This window comes from Mus pahari, chromosome 14 (genome assembly GCF_900095145.1).
Source record: "Mus pahari chromosome 14, PAHARI_EIJ_v1.1, whole genome shotgun sequence".
Classification (NCBI taxonomy): Eukaryota; Metazoa; Chordata; class Mammalia; order Rodentia; family Muridae; genus Mus; species Mus pahari.
The window spans coordinates 44,153,172-44,171,157 of record NC_034603.1 but is presented as its reverse complement, the minus strand read 5'-3'; the positions used below and the strand labels follow the sequence as shown (position 1 = coordinate 44,171,157).

General features: G+C 50.4%; 2 protein-coding genes across 7 annotated transcripts in view; one reads left to right on the top strand and one right to left on the bottom strand.

Annotated features, from left to right (window-relative positions):
* The window catches only part of Abr (ABR activator of RhoGEF and GTPase), a 142,398-nt gene extending 130,019 nt beyond the window's left edge, over positions 1 to 12,379 (top strand). For all 5 annotated transcript variants that reach the window (XM_021213613.2, XM_021213612.1, XM_021213614.2 and 2 more), the window contains 7 exons: positions 3,880 to 3,939; positions 4,185 to 4,294; positions 5,039 to 5,178; positions 6,000 to 6,134; positions 6,899 to 7,004; positions 9,279 to 9,426; positions 9,937 to 12,379. In XM_021213613.2, the coding sequence (XP_021069272.1) occupies positions 3,880 to 3,939; positions 4,185 to 4,294; positions 5,039 to 5,178; positions 6,000 to 6,134; positions 6,899 to 7,004; positions 9,279 to 9,426; positions 9,937 to 10,026 (789 nt within the window). In that variant the 3' untranslated portion in view covers positions 10,027 to 12,379. The remainder of the gene's footprint in view (positions 1 to 3,879; positions 3,940 to 4,184; positions 4,295 to 5,038; positions 5,179 to 5,999; positions 6,135 to 6,898; positions 7,005 to 9,278; positions 9,427 to 9,936) is intronic.
* A 2,002-nt stretch (positions 12,380 to 14,381) lies between these two features.
* The window catches only part of Timm22 (translocase of inner mitochondrial membrane 22), a 7,372-nt gene continuing 3,767 nt past the window's right edge, over positions 14,382 to 17,986 (bottom strand). For both annotated transcript variants that reach the window (XM_021213506.2, XM_021213505.2), the window contains exons 3-4: positions 17,604 to 17,676; positions 14,382 to 14,897 (exon numbers count right to left, since the gene is read on the bottom strand). In XM_021213506.2, coding sequence (XP_021069165.1) covers positions 14,821 to 14,897; positions 17,604 to 17,676 — 150 coding nt within the window. In that variant the 3' untranslated portion in view covers positions 14,382 to 14,820. The remainder of the gene's footprint in view (positions 14,898 to 17,603; positions 17,677 to 17,986) is intronic.

Below are 17,986 nucleotides of genomic sequence, written 5' to 3'. Positions count from 1 at the left end.
ATCGGGGGTGTGCATCACCCACTGAGCCACTGGGTGCACGTATGCCAGGGCACTGAGTGCTGAAGGATTGCTCTTACCGCTGTCTCGCCACTGAGACTGGGGTGGCTGGTTTTGTCTCCAGCTGCTCACGGGCAGGTAGGCCTCTCAGTGAAGATTTAACAACCCACATGGACAATGTACATGCCCAGAAGCTGAAGCCACAGCAGTCATCGTTTCCCAGAACGTTGGAGAGCTAGCTGTCTGGTAGAGGACATGTGTCACAGTAGAATGTGGCCCAGCAGTCAGGGGGATTCAGGCTTGAAAATGGCTTTGTCAGCTGATAGAGACTAGGGAAACTGATGCCAGTGGCAAGAGTAGTGCACACTTGCTTTGTGCCTCCTAAATGCAGGGCACAGGGAAGTGGCCAAGAAGTGATGGGGTTACCTGTCTGGGCTGGTGAAGCTGGGCCTGGGGAGGAAGGACTTCCACACCTGAGGATGTCCCCAAAACTCACACTGAGTGTCCTTCTCTGTCCTTGGTGCCTTACCCTTATATGACCATGTGGGTGCTTCTGGTCCTACATATGGGGTCACTTTGGTCTAAAAAGAGTGACAGCGCCGGGCGAGGTGATGCACGCCTTTAATCCCAGTACTTGGGAGGCAGAGGCAGGTGGATTTCTGAGTTCGAGGCTAGCCTGGTTTACAGAGTGAGTTCCAGGACAGCCAGGGCTACACAGAGAAACCCTGTCTCAGAAAACCAAAAAAAAAAAAGAGCGACAGCTAACTGGGATTCTAACAGAGCCTCTACGTTATAGCCTGGTGCACTCTTGGACAATAGTCCGAAGGCCTCCACTTCTCTTAGGGCGAGGGCTGAAGGCATGGCCACAATGGCCTAAAGCTAAACATGGACGGTCGAGTTGCTGTGTGTCTGACCACTGCTTAGTAACTCCCTCTAAGGTGTTTTGGGACCTGGTTCTCTCTCCCCTGAGCCCCACCCTGGAGGAGCCTCACTGAAGGTTCTCCCCCACCCAGCCCCTCACAGGCCCCGGCTGCCTTTCTACATCACATGGTCTGATACCTTGCACTCAGTGCCTGCTCCCAGGACCCACAGATAGCACCTGTATTTTGGGAGGCTGTCCCCTCTGAGTGACATCCCAGGGGCTGGCTCCTGCACCCTGAGCACTAATCTAATCAGGAAATAGCAGAGTCCTCAGTTCCCAGGGGTTATAAATAGTCACAGCGACTCAGGCAACATCATTTCTCTGGAAAATGTGCCATGGCCCTCCCGGCTCCCCGCCCTCCCGTCTCTGTATTTAAATGACATCCTGAAATAGACTTGGTTTCTCAAGACTGCTGGCCTCCTGGGAATCTGAGCATCATCATCAGGGCACTGAGAGGCTGGGCGGGGCCTTTTAAGTGGGTATTGGCGGCACCTGTAGCAGGAACCAAGGACATGGCAGTGGCGGGAACTCACAGGAAACAAGAAGGGCACCTTACCCATAGCTGTGCTGAGAAAGGCTGGAGCATGTGAACACACAGCCAGGGAGACCCAGCAGGAGGCAGGCAGGATGGACCCTAGAGAGGAGGGGGCTAGAACGAGACTGGCAGGGAGTGGCTCTACCTGTTTCAAAAGCTCCCAGGGAATCAGACTCGGGTAGAAAACAGAGCAGACAGGAAGTTTGTGCTGGAAGCAGCTAGACAGACTCCACACCAAGGAGCCTGGTATCTCTTTTCTGAGTGAATCATGGGCCAGCAGCCACCAAAGCACAGGTGACAGGTTAGGCGTGTTACTTAGAATCCTACAGATTTAGTAAAGACAGAAAGTCCAGGAGATGCAACTGCACCCAGCGCACATTCCCTGGGTCTCATATACTGCACAGATTCCTTGCACTGTTTAAGTCTCCATGTCTACAGAGACTCAAGTAGTATGGGGATAGCTACGAAGGCTTAAACAACACTGCTAGATTATGCGGATTCACTGAGATGTGTGCACCAAGGGTTTGTCCAAGTGTCAGACTTACACAGAGTGTTCAAACTGTCAGGCAGCCCTCTGAATAAGCCAAGGCTTGTCAGTAACCCACCCGAGACCATGAGATAGAAGAAGAGATTCGGGCCAGCCTGACTACCAATCCCTAACATTTCCAAACCCAGGCTCTGTTCAGATGGAGTCAGAAACCATTGGTAGGAGTCGGGGACCATTGGCTCTGTCGAGAGGAAGTGCCAGGTTATAGGGTGCTAAGATAGGGATGTGAGGAGAGTCTGGCTAGGGGTCAGGACCATGAAACAGTCTGTGACTTCTGGTGGTACTTGGACTGACTTTTGAAAGGATTGGTCATGACCCAGGCATGAGTCTGCGCATCTGAAATCCCAGCACTCAGAGGCTGAGGCAGGAGGACTGAGAGTTCCAGGCAGCCAGGGTGACGTAGTAAGACCCTGTCTCAGAAATCTCCAAAACGGGATACATCTGTCTCAGTCAGCTGGGGAAAGGCAGTTGAGATCCCTCGATTGTATGGGTCACTTCCGTGTGGGCACCTTGGAGGCAGGCAGGGAGGCAGGCAGGGAGGGAGGCAGAACTAGAGCAGACAGAGGCCCTGTCTCTAAGACCCAGCAGTCTAGATGCAGTTAAGGACCTGTGAAAGGGCGGGCTGTGCTGTAGGTCCAGGATTTTGTGGACAAACGTGGAGAGAGAAGGGAGATTCAGAAAACTAAGGTCAAAGTTGGGGCTTCTGTCGGGATGAAGTAGAATCCCAGACCTCAAGCTGTTTGAGGGAGAGGGCCCAGGCAGCAGTCATGCTGGTGGCTGTCTTTGTTGAAGGCCATCCTGTGAGCAGGGGCTCTGCCCAAGGAAGATGTGTGCATTGCTAGGTTCCCCCGTGCTACATTTCCCTTATATTCTCAATTCCACCCCCCCCCCCTCTGTGACAAGGAAGTGACTGTTGAACATGAGGTTTGAGCCTCTGTAGACTGGATGCAGGCCAGAGCCAGCCAGGTATAGCCCCAGACCCTATCAAAGGTGACAGACACCGGAAGGACCTGGGCTCACCTACATACAGCTTTTTTTCTGTGGGGACAGTAGCCTGGCTAGGGGCACTGTCTGAAGGTGCAGAGACTTGCTGTGGATCAAGGTGACAAGGGGGAGTTGAATCGGCTCTGATCAAGGAGAGGGGCACCTTCGGTGATACACCGTGCCCATCACTCTGTGCTGACTACCACATTGTCAGATGGGCCTTGTCACTTCAAAAGATGAGCTCATTCTTGTGTTTAAGTGGATGATGGTGGGTGTTGAATCACTATGGTAATTAGATTCCACTGCATATACTTAAAGAATGATGTCACCACTTTACGATGTCAATATTTACATTATTCTGGAAATGATCTTTGCAGCTACTTAAACTTGCTGCATAGAAATGTTGAGATGTTGATTTTTAACGTTCTGAGGTTGGGGGCCAGCTGAGGTACATTGGTGATGTGGGTACAGCATGGTTTGAATGTCTTCTTCTATCTAGTAGGTGCCAAGGGCACCTCAAGGAAATCAGGCAGCCCTGGTGTGTCCCTGCTCCGAGTGTGTGCCATGCATGCTGCTCACATGTGTGCAGTTGTTGCATCTGTGAAATTAGGTGACAGGGCCCATCTGACTGTGTGGTGGTCAGGAGCCAGCACAGTATGATGGACAGAGTCTCATTGAAGGTGTCCCTTCTCTTCAGGGACTCAGAGGTCCTTCCCTAGGGAATGGGGACTGCTGTGGCTGAAGCTACTTTTTAACAGGTTGATTTGGGGAGGAACATCTAGGCCTCTGCCTTTCTGACTCTACCTTTTTTGTAAACAACTGCTGACTGACAGAAGCTGGCCTCTGACCTGCCTTCTCCCCTCCCCTCACGCTCCCATCCCTCTGTCTCTGCAGCTGGATCCACAGACCGTAGAAAGCAAGAACTGGCATACGGACGTGATTGAAATGAATGGGGTAAGGACATCTGGACCACATGCCATCTCTCCTGCCATGCTCCCCTGGGTGCTAGGCTGCCTGCGCCTCCCTCAGACCAGTGCTCTCCTCTCTTTGCCATATCCTTCCCCATCCCAGCTGCGCGTGCCCATGGAGCCCTGCCAGCTTGGGGTAGCCCTCTTGGCGGTCTTGGGGAGAGAGAGAGACCCTGTGTTCGGCAATACTCATTCTCTGGGGGATTTGTACCTACTCAACCCCCTGACCAGATCAAAGTGGAATTCTCCATGAAATTTACCAGCCGTGACATGAGCCTGAAGAGGACCCCATCCAAAAAGCAGACGGGCGTCTTTGGAGTGAAGATCAGCGTGGTGACCAAGTAGGTGCTGTCTTGGAGACCAAATAACTTCAGTACCTAGGTGCCAGCCACCTCCCAGCCCCTGCCCCCTGCCCATGCCAGCAGCTTAATCAGTCAGTACCACAGGCAGCCGGTTTGGAGGCCAGGAATGGTTCCTGGGATACTTTGGAAATAATCAGGCCGACATGGAAATGGACAGTCCCGGGGAAAACCAGTGTCTGTTTCCTGCAGTAAACAAGAAGTGACAGTAACTGTGGACCCATGTTTGGGCTTGGCAGCAGTAAGCTGGAGTCAGAGGGTGGCCTGCTGGGAAAGGCCCACACCCTTTTAGGTCACACTGCCCCTTTGGGCGCTTTGTCCCCAGGTCCTGGTCATGCTGATTAGCTGCTTAACCTTCCTGTGAGCATTTTTGTTTGTTTGTTTGTTTGTTGTTTTTCCTTTCCCCTTGAGCATTTTTATTTACTGCATTGCCAGGGCTTGGACCCAGGGTCTCTGAGTTGTTACAGAAGTGCTTTGCCACTGAGCTACCCCCACTCAAGCACTTCAACCCAATGGGGGTGTTCTTTCTTCAGTCCTTAAGCCTTCTCCCACCCATGGTGTACCTCAGCAAGCAGGCTCTAAGGAACGGAATAGCCTCTTCCCTGGGGCCTTCCTTGCCTTGACTCCTGACCCCAAGAGGCTAAAGCTGACCAAGGTTGAGGTATGCTATGGAGGAGCGCAGCCAGTGTGAGAAGCTCCCTCCATCTCTGCATCCGTGTCCTGCAGGCGGGAGCGCTCCAAGGTGCCCTACATCGTCCGGCAATGCATAGAAGAGGTGGAGAAGAGGGGCATCGAGGAGGTTGGCATCTACAGGATATCAGGGGTGGCCACAGACATCCAGGCTCTGAAGGCTGTCTTTGATGCCAGTGAGTAGGGAGGCCCAGAGGGTATGGGTGGTACCCGAGCAGCCAGTGGAGAGGGAGGAGCCTTGGCCAGTGCCCTGTAATTTGTGGCACGACGGAGGCTGTTTCTGAGCCCCCTGACAAGTTAGATGTTCTGGATCTTGTCACTTAAGTCTCCCTCATGTCTCTTAACTACTGCTACAATGAGGATGGCATTCTGAGAGGTCAGGTCACTTGTTCTGGGTTACCCAACTTGTACGTTTTTGTACCTGATCTTAAATTGAGACCTTTTGACTCCATGGTATACATTGCTGGCTCAGGCTTCTTCCTCCCTGCTGTCTTCCGGCCCTGTTACCATGTGGCAGGTCTCTTCTGTGGTGGGTCCTGGCCCTCAGTTTCCCCCTTTTCTATCAGGCTGGGTCGGGCTAAGGCACTGGTAGTGTATCCGGTGCTCAGGATGCTTGAACTAGGCAGGCAGCCATGAGTCCACGTAGGGTTAGGATAGGCTAGGGGCTGAGAGCATGATGATATATGGCTTCCCCGGAACATGTAATTAGGTGTATGCTATGCGGTATGGATACCGCTCTGGTACTCTGAGCGACTAGTTATGTCCCTCCTCTCTTCTGAGACGTCACAGCAGATAGAATCTAGCCTGTCCCTTGCTGCCCTTGCCCACAGATAGGAGCTGCATTGACATATCGTAGAGCTTGTGGGCACCATGTATGCCCTACCTTCCTAGGGGGAATGCAGTGCGTAGAGGTTCGAGGGACAGAAACATTACTGAGGGCTGCCCCGAGATGTCTCAGAGGTCAGTGTAGCCTCTGACCTCGCCCCCTAATGTACAGATAACAAGGACATCCTACTGATGCTGAGCGACATGGACATCAACGCCATCGCTGGGACCCTCAAGCTATACTTTCGGGAGCTGCCTGAGCCCCTCCTTACAGACCGACTTTACCCAGCCTTCATGGAGGGCATTGGTAAGGCTTCTGCAGTCCTGAGGGTTGGTTGGGCTGAGTCTTCTAGACTGGTAATATGAGAAGCAAGAGGAAATGCCCCAGGCATTCCTGCCAGTGGCTTGTCCAGAGTCTTGTTCTTGTGACTGAAGGACTTGAGAATGAGGTGCAGCCTGCTGAAGCTGGGCCCTTTTTACCTGTCCCTCTGCCTATGTGTCCCTTTTGTGACTCCGCCTTACACACTGATCCTGGAAACACAGGCATTTATGGAAGAGAGCCCTGAGCTGGCAGGGCCTAGGGCTAGAGAGGAAGCTGGTTAAAGCTGTAGTTTACTGGGGACAGCTGTTCTGAACCACACAGAGTGGCTCTCCTAGGTACTTGCCAGTGGAGCTCCTGTGACCACCTACAGGGGCCACTTCCAGGCCTGGCACAGTGCTCCCTTCTTCTCCTGAGGCAGATTAAGACTTGAGACCCTGTAGAGAATGTGCAGCCTAGGGGAGGCTGTTCAGTATAGGCACCAGCTTCAGAGCTGTTTGACAGAGAACATCCCCACCCCTAGTAATAATGTGGGACTAGTGGATTAAACTAGCATGGAGTCTGGGTTGGGTGGACTCGGGTAATGGTCAGCGAGAAGGGAAGGGAGAGGCTGCTCCCTCAAGCCTACCTTTCTCGCCACGTTATGTGTCATGGTTGGGCATCCTAGGGGAACCCACTGTTGACAGGCCACACACAGGTCAGGCTTCTGGCCTTCCAGGCAGGCCCTGCCCTAGCCCTTTCTCCTCCTGCAGCCCTGTCAGACCCTGCTGCCAAGGAGAATTGCATGATGCACCTACTCCGCTCCCTGCCCGACCCCAACCTCATCACCTTCCTTTTCCTGCTGGAACACTTGAAAAGGTAAGAGGAAAGGCAGGGCCCAGCCCAGAGCAGCCACCTGTCCTGTCCCATCAGACCAGTCGATCATCTCAGCTCCACCTCCTGGGTCCTGGCCTATGCTAGGCCACCCACAGCAGCCTGAGCGCTTGTTTCTCCCCTTCCTGAGCTCACACTTTGTTGTTGGGAAACTGGCTCCTAATTGCAGCATAAAATAATTGGCCATGGTACCATAGCACATGCCTGTGGTCAAGATGCTGAAGCAGGGGGATTGCTTGAACAATCAAGAACTAGCTTGGGAAATATAAGGAGACTCTCTAGAATGATGGGGTGAACCAAAGGGCCTCAGGTGGGTTTAATCTGTGGGCCCCAAAAGCAGCCATTTAGTTAGTGTAGCTTTTTGTTCTGTTTACATTTACTTATTGTGTGTATGTATGTGTGGTTCGCATGTGGAGATTGTAGAAGTCAACTCTATTATATAGCTTCTGAGGTCTGGACTCAGGGTGTCAGAATTGGCAGCAAGGGCCTTTAGCCACTGAGCCATCATGCTAGTCCAGTGCAGCATTTTTTTTAAGTGAAATAGGAAGGGCAGCAGAAGGGTGTGCTCCAGGCAGAAAGATTGCTTTATTCTGTTACCTGTCGATGTGTCCTGGGTTGTTACATCATCTGATGTGTTCATTAGGAGTCAGTTAAGAATCTGAAGCCTACTGGTCTTGGCCCATACATTATGAATCAGGAAGACTGAGACCCTAAGCCCAGCAGGAACTTGCTTGGTTTAGCGGTCAACTTGTACTTAATACCCACACCTTCCAAGTCCTAAACTAAGGCCCTTCTGGCCTTCCCTTACCCGTCCTATGGTCAGGGCAAACCAGAGCTGTCAGGCTGTCATCACTGTTTAGTACTGAACTTAGTACCAGCCTGTCCTCCTCACTCTCTTTTTAGCCCAGGACTAATTACAGACACCAGTTGGAAGGAGGTCACTTGGTGTTCCTTAAATCCACTTGCTACCTTGGACCAGCACCTCTGAGCTCATCCTCTCATCTGGGTGCTGGCTATGATTCAGGCAGGCCAGGCTCTGGAGGGCCAGTGGGGACCTAGTCACAGCTGGCGCTAGTGTCTTGTTTTTCCCATCATGAGACAATGTCCCTCCCTCTGGTTTGGCCAGGACCAAAGTCCCAACCAACTAGTTTGGTGAACATTGTGAGAGGGCACGCTGAGGAAGAATGGAAGGGAAAATTGGTTGGTTTTTCATCCTGGGAACTGGGCCCACATCTGTGTGTGTGTGTGTGTGTGTGTGTGTGTGTGTGTGTGTGTGTGTGTGTGTGTGTGTCTGTCTGTCTGTCTGTCTGTCTGTCTGTCTGTCTGCTGGCACATTTGCCTGTTTCCAAAGTAGTGAGCAGGCACATTTGTGACTCCTGCCCAGAGGGTGGGAGAATAGCATGAGAGGCCCTATCCAGGGTTTGTGTGTATGGAGGTTCCAGAAACATTTCCTAGTATGGAGTTGGGGGAGGTCCAGAATTTCTTGGTGTGTTTGGTGATACTGAGCCTTCCTCAACAGTAGCCACAGATGGCAGTTCCCACTGTCACTCGGGACAGATCAACCTAGTCTATTACATAATAGAAGGGGAGATCTGGAAAGAGAGCAGGCCCTTCAGAGACAATGGAGATAACTACTCAGCCTCCAGATTTGCCTGTGGTGTAGACTGCTCCTGCTACAACACAGCCTGGATAACCATAGGCTCAGCTAGCAGCTGCCTCTGGGCAGCAGGTCCTCCCTGCTCTGCCCTCTCCACTGCCGACTCCCCATAACTGTACTACTGTTGGGCTCTGGAGTGGCTCTTGGGGAGACTGCTCAGAAACCAGCTCTAGCCCCTATCAGCTGTGTGACTGTAGGGACATCAGTGAACCTCTCTTATTTGGTTCCCTCACCTCTGTAGAGGGATGACAACATCATACAGGATTACAGGAAGAGCTCTAAGAGCTGTCTCCATCCTATTGTAAGGTTTTTATCTCAGTCAAGAGGGATGCCATTGGTAGTTGTTAGTCCTTAGGCTTGGCAGGTTTCCATCAGCTCGGCATATAACTTAGGAGCTGGTACGGGTATGTTACAGCAGGTTACTAGGAGGAAGCTAGGACCTCAGTCCCTTAGCCTAATGTCTTTCCCACCTATTGGAAGGGAGGCTAGGTGTCTGCCCCTCTGATGTCTCTGAGGGAGCTTCCACAAGTACCTTTAGCGTCCTGCCATCCCGGGGCTCCTGGGGCTGCTGAGGAGTGATTGTTCACCTTCCTTCCTCTCAGGGTTGCCGAGAAGGAGCCCATCAACAAGATGTCGCTTCACAACCTTGCCACGGTGTTTGGCCCCACGTTACTGAGACCCTCAGAAGTGGAGAGCAAAGCACATCTCACATCAGCTGCAGACATCTGGTCCCATGATGTCATGGCCCAGGTACTACCAGTACTGTGTAGGAGGCCGCACCTCCTCTGCTAGGCAGCTGAATTAGTGGTATATAGGATGCCCAAGCACTTGGCTGCAGAGCACCCTCCCTGCTCAAGGCAAGACAAAGTGTATGAGACATGGTTGAAGAATGTCTGCCCAGGTGCTAGCTGCTTTCCTGAGGGCTTCAGTCTCGGGGACAGAAAACTGAGGGCTGGGGATTGACCTCCTGTGTGAAAGCCCTGGGGTTGCTTTCAGGGTCAGCACCCATCTCAGGCCCGCGCTGAAAGCTTTTGACTTAGACAAGGAAGTGGCTCGCTGACCCTTGACCCTGCAGCACCCTCTAGTGCTGTAAGTGAGCAAAGGGCTCTGGGCTTCACGGAAAGGGGAAGAAGCCAGAGTGAGTGGGGAGTGACGTGGGTACCTCTTGGCTGCGGCCTGGCAATCATTTCTTTCTAGCATAGCAGGTGAGGAGGGTCTGGAACACGAGGACCCCAACTTCAGTCTCCTGTCTCCTCACAGGTCCAGGTCCTCCTCTACTACCTGCAGCACCCCCCCATTTCCTTCGCAGAATTGAAGCGGAACACACTGTACTTCTCCACAGACGTGTAGCCTGGGGTGGGCAGCTGTGGGGGCGGCCAGAGCCAGCCCTCCAGCCGGGGCCCGACATAGACTTGAAAGACTGCAACAGAAACTCCCCAGCCTAGCACTCCAGAGTCCAAGGGAAGCCACCTTCCAAGAACTGGAACATGTGCATCTTTTGTGCCACCTTGTACAAAGCGAGCTGACCAGCCCCCGTCTCCTCACCACACCCCAGCTCCTATCTTCTGTACCTGAGTGTGTCTGCTGCTCCGTGCTGTCCAGGAATTGTTTTATGTATTATTGTCATTGCAGAAAAGGTAGTGGCCGAGCTGGTATGGGCACAGACAGCTTGCTTTGTTCTTTCATTTCTCCAGCACTCACTTTCTGCCTGAGTCCGGTTCAAGGACTTTTTTACTTTGCGCTGTGTAACTGCTGCCAGCTTCTCCTCTCCTGGCCCTGCTCCCAGATTGCAGCCTCCCTGCAGTGTCTGCCCTCGCCACCTCCCAGCCTGCTGCATGCATGTGCAGCATGGGCTTTTGCTCCATCACTGCAAAGTTCTGCAGGGCCCTGGGCAGTGCTGGCCTGTCTGCGTGCCCTTGCCTTCCTTGCTCTCCACATGTGGAAGCACATCTGCTTTCCTTGTTGTCTGTGCAAATGCTGAACAAGGAGACAGACATACACTAATCCTCAGCACAGAGCTGGAGAGCTCATTTCTGGAATGTTCTATTTGAGAATTGCCATTTCTGGGGTTTGTCTGTTCTGTCTCCTGCCTACCAGTACGACATCTTCAGCTGTTTCTTCTATTGCTGAATTTTCTGTTCCTTTTCCCCAGTGTTCTGTTTTCTTTGAGTGTAATGACCCACAAGTGTCCTGCCATTAAAAGAGGTCAGGATTGCACCTGAAGGCTATGGTGGGCACCCAGGCTGTGAAGGAACAGGATGAGTGGAGCAGCCAGCAGTGGCAAGTCAAGGGAAGCCAGTCTTCAGTGTAAGGACCCGCAGAGGCTATCCTAGTGTACAGTCTCCTGGAGGGCAGCTCCTGTGGCTGAATCAGGTGTCCAGGTGAAGACAGGCCCTGTCCTGGAACCTGAACCACATATACCTCGTGGTACTTTCGCCTTAGACTTTACACTCTCAACAGCCAAGCACTGCCACGGGGCAGCCACAGTGCCATGCATGCTCCAGAGCCTAGGAATAGCAGATAGAACCCAGTTGGAATGCTTCTACCCTGGCTTCTAAATTCAGGCCTGTGGGTAATCCCAAGTATACAGGAAATTGTGGGGTAGGCTGTCTCTCTTATGAATGAGTTCTGCTGGGGCTATAGAGCATCATCAGGTCGGCAGCTGTCATTCCCAGCTCTGTGGCCTACTGCTTGGTACTAAAAAGGAGTTTTCTTCCCACAGCACTGTTTCCAGTCTGAGTAGGAGCTACCAGCCTGTGGCAATCAGCAGGGAAAGACAGGTGCTCTTGTCATAGGGGCTTGAGCTACCACAGCTACCACAGAGCTTCCTGGATCTTCTATATGGCAGTTCATTCTTGGCCCTCAGGATTGGGGAGACCAGCTCTCATTGTGTGTGCTCAGGGCTAAGTCTAAACAAGGGTTTACTGGCCCCCAAGCTGTTGTTTGCTAGGTGAGGTTAAGTAGGGCTATTCTGGTCCTGTGCATACCTGTGGCCTTTGACAGAACGGTACAGTTTGTCTGTGCAGGAGGAATGCCAGCTTCCCAGCTGCCTATGAGCAGTTTAACAAGGAGCCTTGCTGTCTCAAACAGGTGAAAGAAAATGTTGTGCATGTAAAGATCACATCTGCCACTACCTTGGCACTCAGGTGCTGGTATGTGGTGTTCTTGCTTCCAAAGGATTGACAGTAACAAATTATCAAAGCTTGACTGGAGCTGGCTGCAGCTCAAAACAGTGCCTCCTGCCTCTTTAGACCTGGGCTGCTTGGCACCAGCTACTGCAGCCCCAGCTTGCTTAAGCAGTATAACAGCAGGGAAGCTGAGAACTATTAAAAGTTCCTATTATTTATAAATTCCACCCAAAGTGGACAGTCAGGTGCCAGACCTGAACTGAAGTGCACCAAGGAAGTATCTGGTGGTTCTCCTGAGACGGGGGCATTGCAGCCCAGCACCCCCTCACTGCCAGCAGGGCACCAGGAGACAGGGTCCAGAAATCCAGGTATGCCTGTACTTGCTTGGGCAACGACAGGGCTGCCAGCTTTTGCTGACGAGGTAGGATGGGACTCCCAATAAGTGGGTATGGATATATTTTTTTTTGTCTCTGTTCTGTTTAAACTTATGTAGATTATTATAAATTGATGTAAACCATGTGAGAGGGAAATGTTAATAAAAAAATTGCAAAGCCTCAACATTTGCACAAAACTCAGCCCCGTGGTGTGGTTGTTTGTGTTCTCAGTAGTCCAGGAAAGACCACCAATCTAAATATTTAAATCCTTCCAGCTGCACCCAGATGTGTTTCCAGGAACCTGTTTATCTGTCTAACCTTGCACCTCCCTTCTGGCTTTTGGAGACTGTGGCAGTTGAGGGAGAAAGCTGCCTCTCTCTGTGGATGCATTTCTAAGTCACTGCTGCAGCCGTTCACTTCATGGGATACTCACTATGGGCCTGGTCACCAGTGTGCCTGGAAAAGATGACAGAGGTAGCTCACTGGCCTTCCACTACTTAGGTTTTCCTCAAAAGCAGCATGTCCCTACGGCAGGCTTCTGTTGAGTTGCCAGAGACCTGCGCCTTCCAACCACCACCAAGAGCCCACACTCCTTTAGGAGACCCAATAGTTTGTGTGGGACTTACACCAGCTAAAGCCATGGGACACTGTTTATTCTAGAGATCAGGAACAGATGTGTCTGCAAACTGCTGTTTGGCTTATGAGCTCATACTGACCCCCAGCCACCTAAAACAGGAAGCTATTCATCTCCTCTTGATTGAATGGTCCACGTGGACAAGAGTTGGCTTGTTCAACTGATGGCTACTGACAGCTGAGGCTCCTCTGTGCCAAGGTAGTTGTGATGGCAGCATTTCTTATACTGGTGCTGATGTGAAAGGGCAGCTTTGACGGGTACCAGGTAGAGTCCATCCTCACATCAGTGTTCCTAGGGGAAGGATTTACAGGAAACACTCTTAAGCCTGTTTCCAGAGCTCTGGAGTAGGCACTACTGAAGCTCTGTGCTTATGAACTAGGGCAGGCATCATACAACGGTCACTGCAGATTAGAAGCAGGGAGATTGGCTAGTTGAGTACTTGCCTTGGATTCTTTCCTCGGCAAACGAATGAAAAGGATTCAGCAAAGAGCATGAGCCCATGCACTAACCCATTCTAAGGAGACAGCGGAAGGTGTTATTCTGGATCTGATATTATTCACATATAAATACACACCCAGATGACTAATGTTGAAGTTGTCTTTGAACTCTGCTTATGGTTGAGTGAGATGAAGAAGCAAGCAAAGCAGGGGTGGAAGGGTTGTTGTACAGCAGGGGAAAGACTAAATGCTGGCTGAAGGCAGCCAGTCACAGGCCTCCGCTGAGCCTCCTACACAGCCGACAGGAGGTAAGGACTGAACCCATGAGTTCCACCTTCACCCACACGCTACAGTAAACAGTTCAGTGGCACAGCCCAAACATAAAAGGTTCGTTCTCTGCCATGGTATAATTAGGCTGAACCATCGAGTAGCAGCAACAAAAAACAAACCACCAAAAGCCAAAGAAAAGCTTAGCGGGGCACAGGGTGGTGTGGCCAGGCCTCACCATCTGACCTGGGCCAGTCGTTACAGTGTGACTCAGCTGGAAGGGTGACCACAGCAAGACATTCACGGACCTTTCGCCTGGGCTGGGGCCCAAGACCAACGGTTCAGTAAGCTGTAGGCATGACCATCAGCCAATCCAATGCCTTTGAGGAGACAGAGGCGTTATCAGAGGGTTGCAATACATCCAGGAACATGGCTAGACTTTCTAGGGAGAGGCCTTGCTGATGGAGTGGCTGTGGTAACAAAGATACAGCTTCCACAGATGCTAAGAACAACGCTCCCAGAGTTCCTTAGAGGTTTCCAAGTCTTTCCATTGGACTTGTCACTCTTTGGGCCAGCTGGCATCTTTTGTCAGAGGTATGAAATCTGAAAAACTAGCTCCTTATAATAGTACATCTGCTTTAAAAATAAAATTGGGTATTTTTGCCTGCATGTATATATGTCTATGTACCGCTCAGGTGCCCTCAAAGGCCAGAAGAGGACCTTAGATGTCTGGAACTAGAGTCACAGATAGTTGTAAGCCACAATGTAGATGCTGGGAACCAAACCAGGGACATCTGGTATTAACTACTGAGCGATCTCACAGCCCCCATATACATATTTTTAACAAGGACAGCAAAGATACTAATTGAAATCACATAATTGCCTCGATGGCATAAGTTTACTTTGCCCTGCCCTGGAACTCGTGATGGATGCTTGCACACAGAAGGAAGAAGAGCTTCCCGGCTATGGGCCGACACTGCCACCTCCCTCTTCAAAGCTGGGAAGCTAAGCCAGGTCAGAACTGAGCCTGGTTCAAGCTTAGTGCAGTCCACACACTGCCTCCTGCTGTTTACTGCAAGGAGACAATCTGGCAGGCCCTGAAAAACCTGGTTGAAATTCAGAAGTAGAAGAGTACGGTTGCTCCAATGGCTGCAGAGCGAGAGCAGCGAGGTGTGTCCTTCACACTGTCAACTGTAGAGGGATGCAGCTGGCTTCACCCCTGAAGCAATCCAAGTGTGGAGAAGCTGCTCCAAAGAACTGCTCTGAAGGTGGCTGGCGTCCTCCTTCCTTTCAGGCTGTTTCTTTCACCGTAGGTAATAATCGATGGCAGCAGAGAAAGCAGCAAAACCTCCACAACCTATGGCTCCGGCCTTTACTCCAGCTGCAAAGCAAACACAAGCAGCGTTACCACTGTAGTGGGTGCTGGGCTGGGGCTGTACGTGTAAGTTTGTACCACAGATGCATAGAAACCAATTTCAGCATGTTAAATCATCCGAACTATAATGCCTCATTAAGATTTCAATGAAGTGGTTCTGGAGAGATGGTTCAAGCAGTTAAAAGCACTGGCTACTCTTCGCAAGCACCGCCTGGGTTCAATACCCTGCACCTACATGGCAGTTTACAACTGTCTGTAGGTCCAGTTCCACAACGTCTGGCACCCTCATACAGATAGACATGCAGACAAAACACTAATGCATGTGAAATAAACATAAATCATAAAAAAGATCTCAATGAAGCAACATATGCCACCCAAACCAGTGTGCTTCATCTAACTATACATTTGCTTAGCTTTTCTCATTCCAAACAGTGACTGTTTCCAGTCACATGGACCTAGCCATTCAGTCAGGAAAGTGGTTAAGGGAAGTAGTCCTTGGAATCAAATGAAAGCATATGGCCTTATACCCTGATCTGTTTATGGAGGAAATTCCTGGGAAGGTGATCAAAGCAATCCTGAGGGGAGCTGAGCTCACAGCCCCGATGAAGCTACGCTATGAAAGACCAAGAGAAGCCTCTCTGCCAACCAAACATGGCTGTGAGGAGCTAGTGCAGCTTTAATGACAGCAAACCACTGGCTCTCAGATGAGAGGCTTGGCTTTGGGTAAGTCAAGCTGTGAGTGATGGAGAGTGGCCCAACAATATATACTGCTGCTAGGGCCATCCAGTGCGTGAGGCCAGTGCCACACACTTGCACAGGGACGGGGTGAGGGTGGTTTGCTTCTAGCTGATAACCTAACATTTCTAGGATGTCTGCTCTTAGCTTTCTTCTGTCCTGGTCTCCTTTTTTATTTATTTATTTATTTATTTATTTATTTATTTATTTATTTATTTATTGTTTTTCTTTTGTTATTTGAGACAGGGTTTTTCTATGTAGCCCTGGCTGTCCTGGAACTTAATCTGTAGATCATGTTGGCCTCAAAACTCAGAGGTCTGCTTGAGTCTGCCTCCCAAGTGTGGGGGCAAAGGCGTGCACCACCACTGCCCAGCTCGCCCATTTTTTTATATGTATGTGTGTGTGTACATGGGTGCCTGAGGAGGTCAGGAAAGGATGTTAGGTCCTCTGGAGCTGCAGTTACAGGTAGCTCTGACAGATTCTGGGAGCTAATTCTGCAAGAATAATACATACTTTTAACCTCCGGGGTGAGCCACATCTCTAACCTGCTGCACTGATTTTTTGAGACAAGGTCTCTTGACTCCTCCTGAGCACTGGACTTACATGTATGTGCCAACAATTCCAGTGTGCACTTAGGTTTCATTTAATAGTAATCTAAGAGTCCCCAATGACAGAAAGACACAGCTATTAAAATTCATATACAGGGGCTGGCGAGATTGCTCAGCAGGTAAAAGCACTGTTCTTCCAAAGGTGACTGCTCTTCCAAAGGTCCCGAGTTCAAATCCCACCAACCACATGGTTCACAGCCACCTGTAATGATATCTGACACCCTCTTCAGGTGTGTCTGAAGACATCTACAGTGTATTTAATGTATAATAATAAATCTTTGAAAAAATAAATAAAATTCATATACAAAATTAAAACTGGGCTGGAGCTGGAGCTCAGTATGACAACTCATGCTTAGCTGGGCAGTTGTGGTGCATGTCTTTGATCCCAGCACTTGGGAGGCAGAGGCAGGCAGATTTCTGATTTCGAGGCCAGCCTGGTCTACAGAGTGAGTTCTAGGACAGTCAGGGCTACAGAGAAACCCTGTCTCAGGGAGGGGGGGAGAAGACCTACTCATGCTTAGTGTGTACAAGGCCCTGGGTATGGTCTGCAGAACTGTAAGACAGACAAACCCCCTGACAACTGTATTAAATTAAGAGAAAAAGATATTCAGACACTTGAAATGCCATGAAATGAATGTCAGCAGAGTCTGAAAGTATGGACAAAAAAATGCTCAGGGCTGAGTGACCTGGCTAGGCCTCTGCACTACCCTACACGCCAACATAGAACTTACTGTGAGAACATCATCTCACACGGTCAATATGGAAGCTCTTTTTTTTTTTCCTAGGAAAGATCTGGCTTTATGGTTAAGAGTGGGTAATTTCCCCATCCCAGGGGGCTTCTGACACAGCAGGAGACACTTTTAGAGGTCTGATCTGAAGATGCTATGAGTATCTGGCCAAATGTACTTGACTCTATTGCACATACCAGCAAAGATTTACCTTGGGACTGGAGAGATGGCTCAGCAATTAAAAGGGCACTTGTTCTTCTCTCAAAGGACCCAGGTTTGGTTCCCACCAGCCATAGGCTTACAACTGTCTACGGTTCCAATCCAGGGGACCTGATGCCCTCCTCTGGCGCCAAGTACACATGTGAGGCACAGACATATATACAGGCAAAACACCCATACAAAATAAAGTTTTCTTTTAAAAAAAAAAAAAAAGGATTTTATGTGGTCCAGAATCTCTCGAGGCCAGGGATGAGAAAGCCTAGCATGGCTGGAGATGCTATCAAGTGTCCAGAACAGAGCTTACACAGAGGCGGCCGGGACTTATTTGTCAGATGGAAGAATATCAAGCATCCTTAGAACACTCACATTGGGAAATGTCAACATCACCACAAAAGAAAACCGCTCGAGAGCTGTTTACTAACCTCTGAAGCCGATGGCTCCACCAGTGATACAGCCACTGATGACACTGTTCTTCCAGTCTGACTTTCCCCGGTACTGTGGGTGGAGAAATGCAGTTTAGAGCCAGGGAACCGAGCCAGGCAAGACCGACTGAGGAAGAAAACACAGCGCTCCCAGCTGCCCACTTTAGTCCCACTCTCAAACCTTGATTTCAAAAGGGCCATTCCTAAAATTTGTATGTTCTTATAGATGGTTCCTTCAGGGGGCACCAGAGAGCTGAAGTCAAGTCTAGCATCTGGGAAGTAAAATTTCGTATGTTCTCCAGTATAATTTTATTTTACTTTTTTGGGTTTGTTTGTTTGTTTGTTTTCGAGACAAGGTTTCTCTGCGTAGCCCTGGCTGTCCT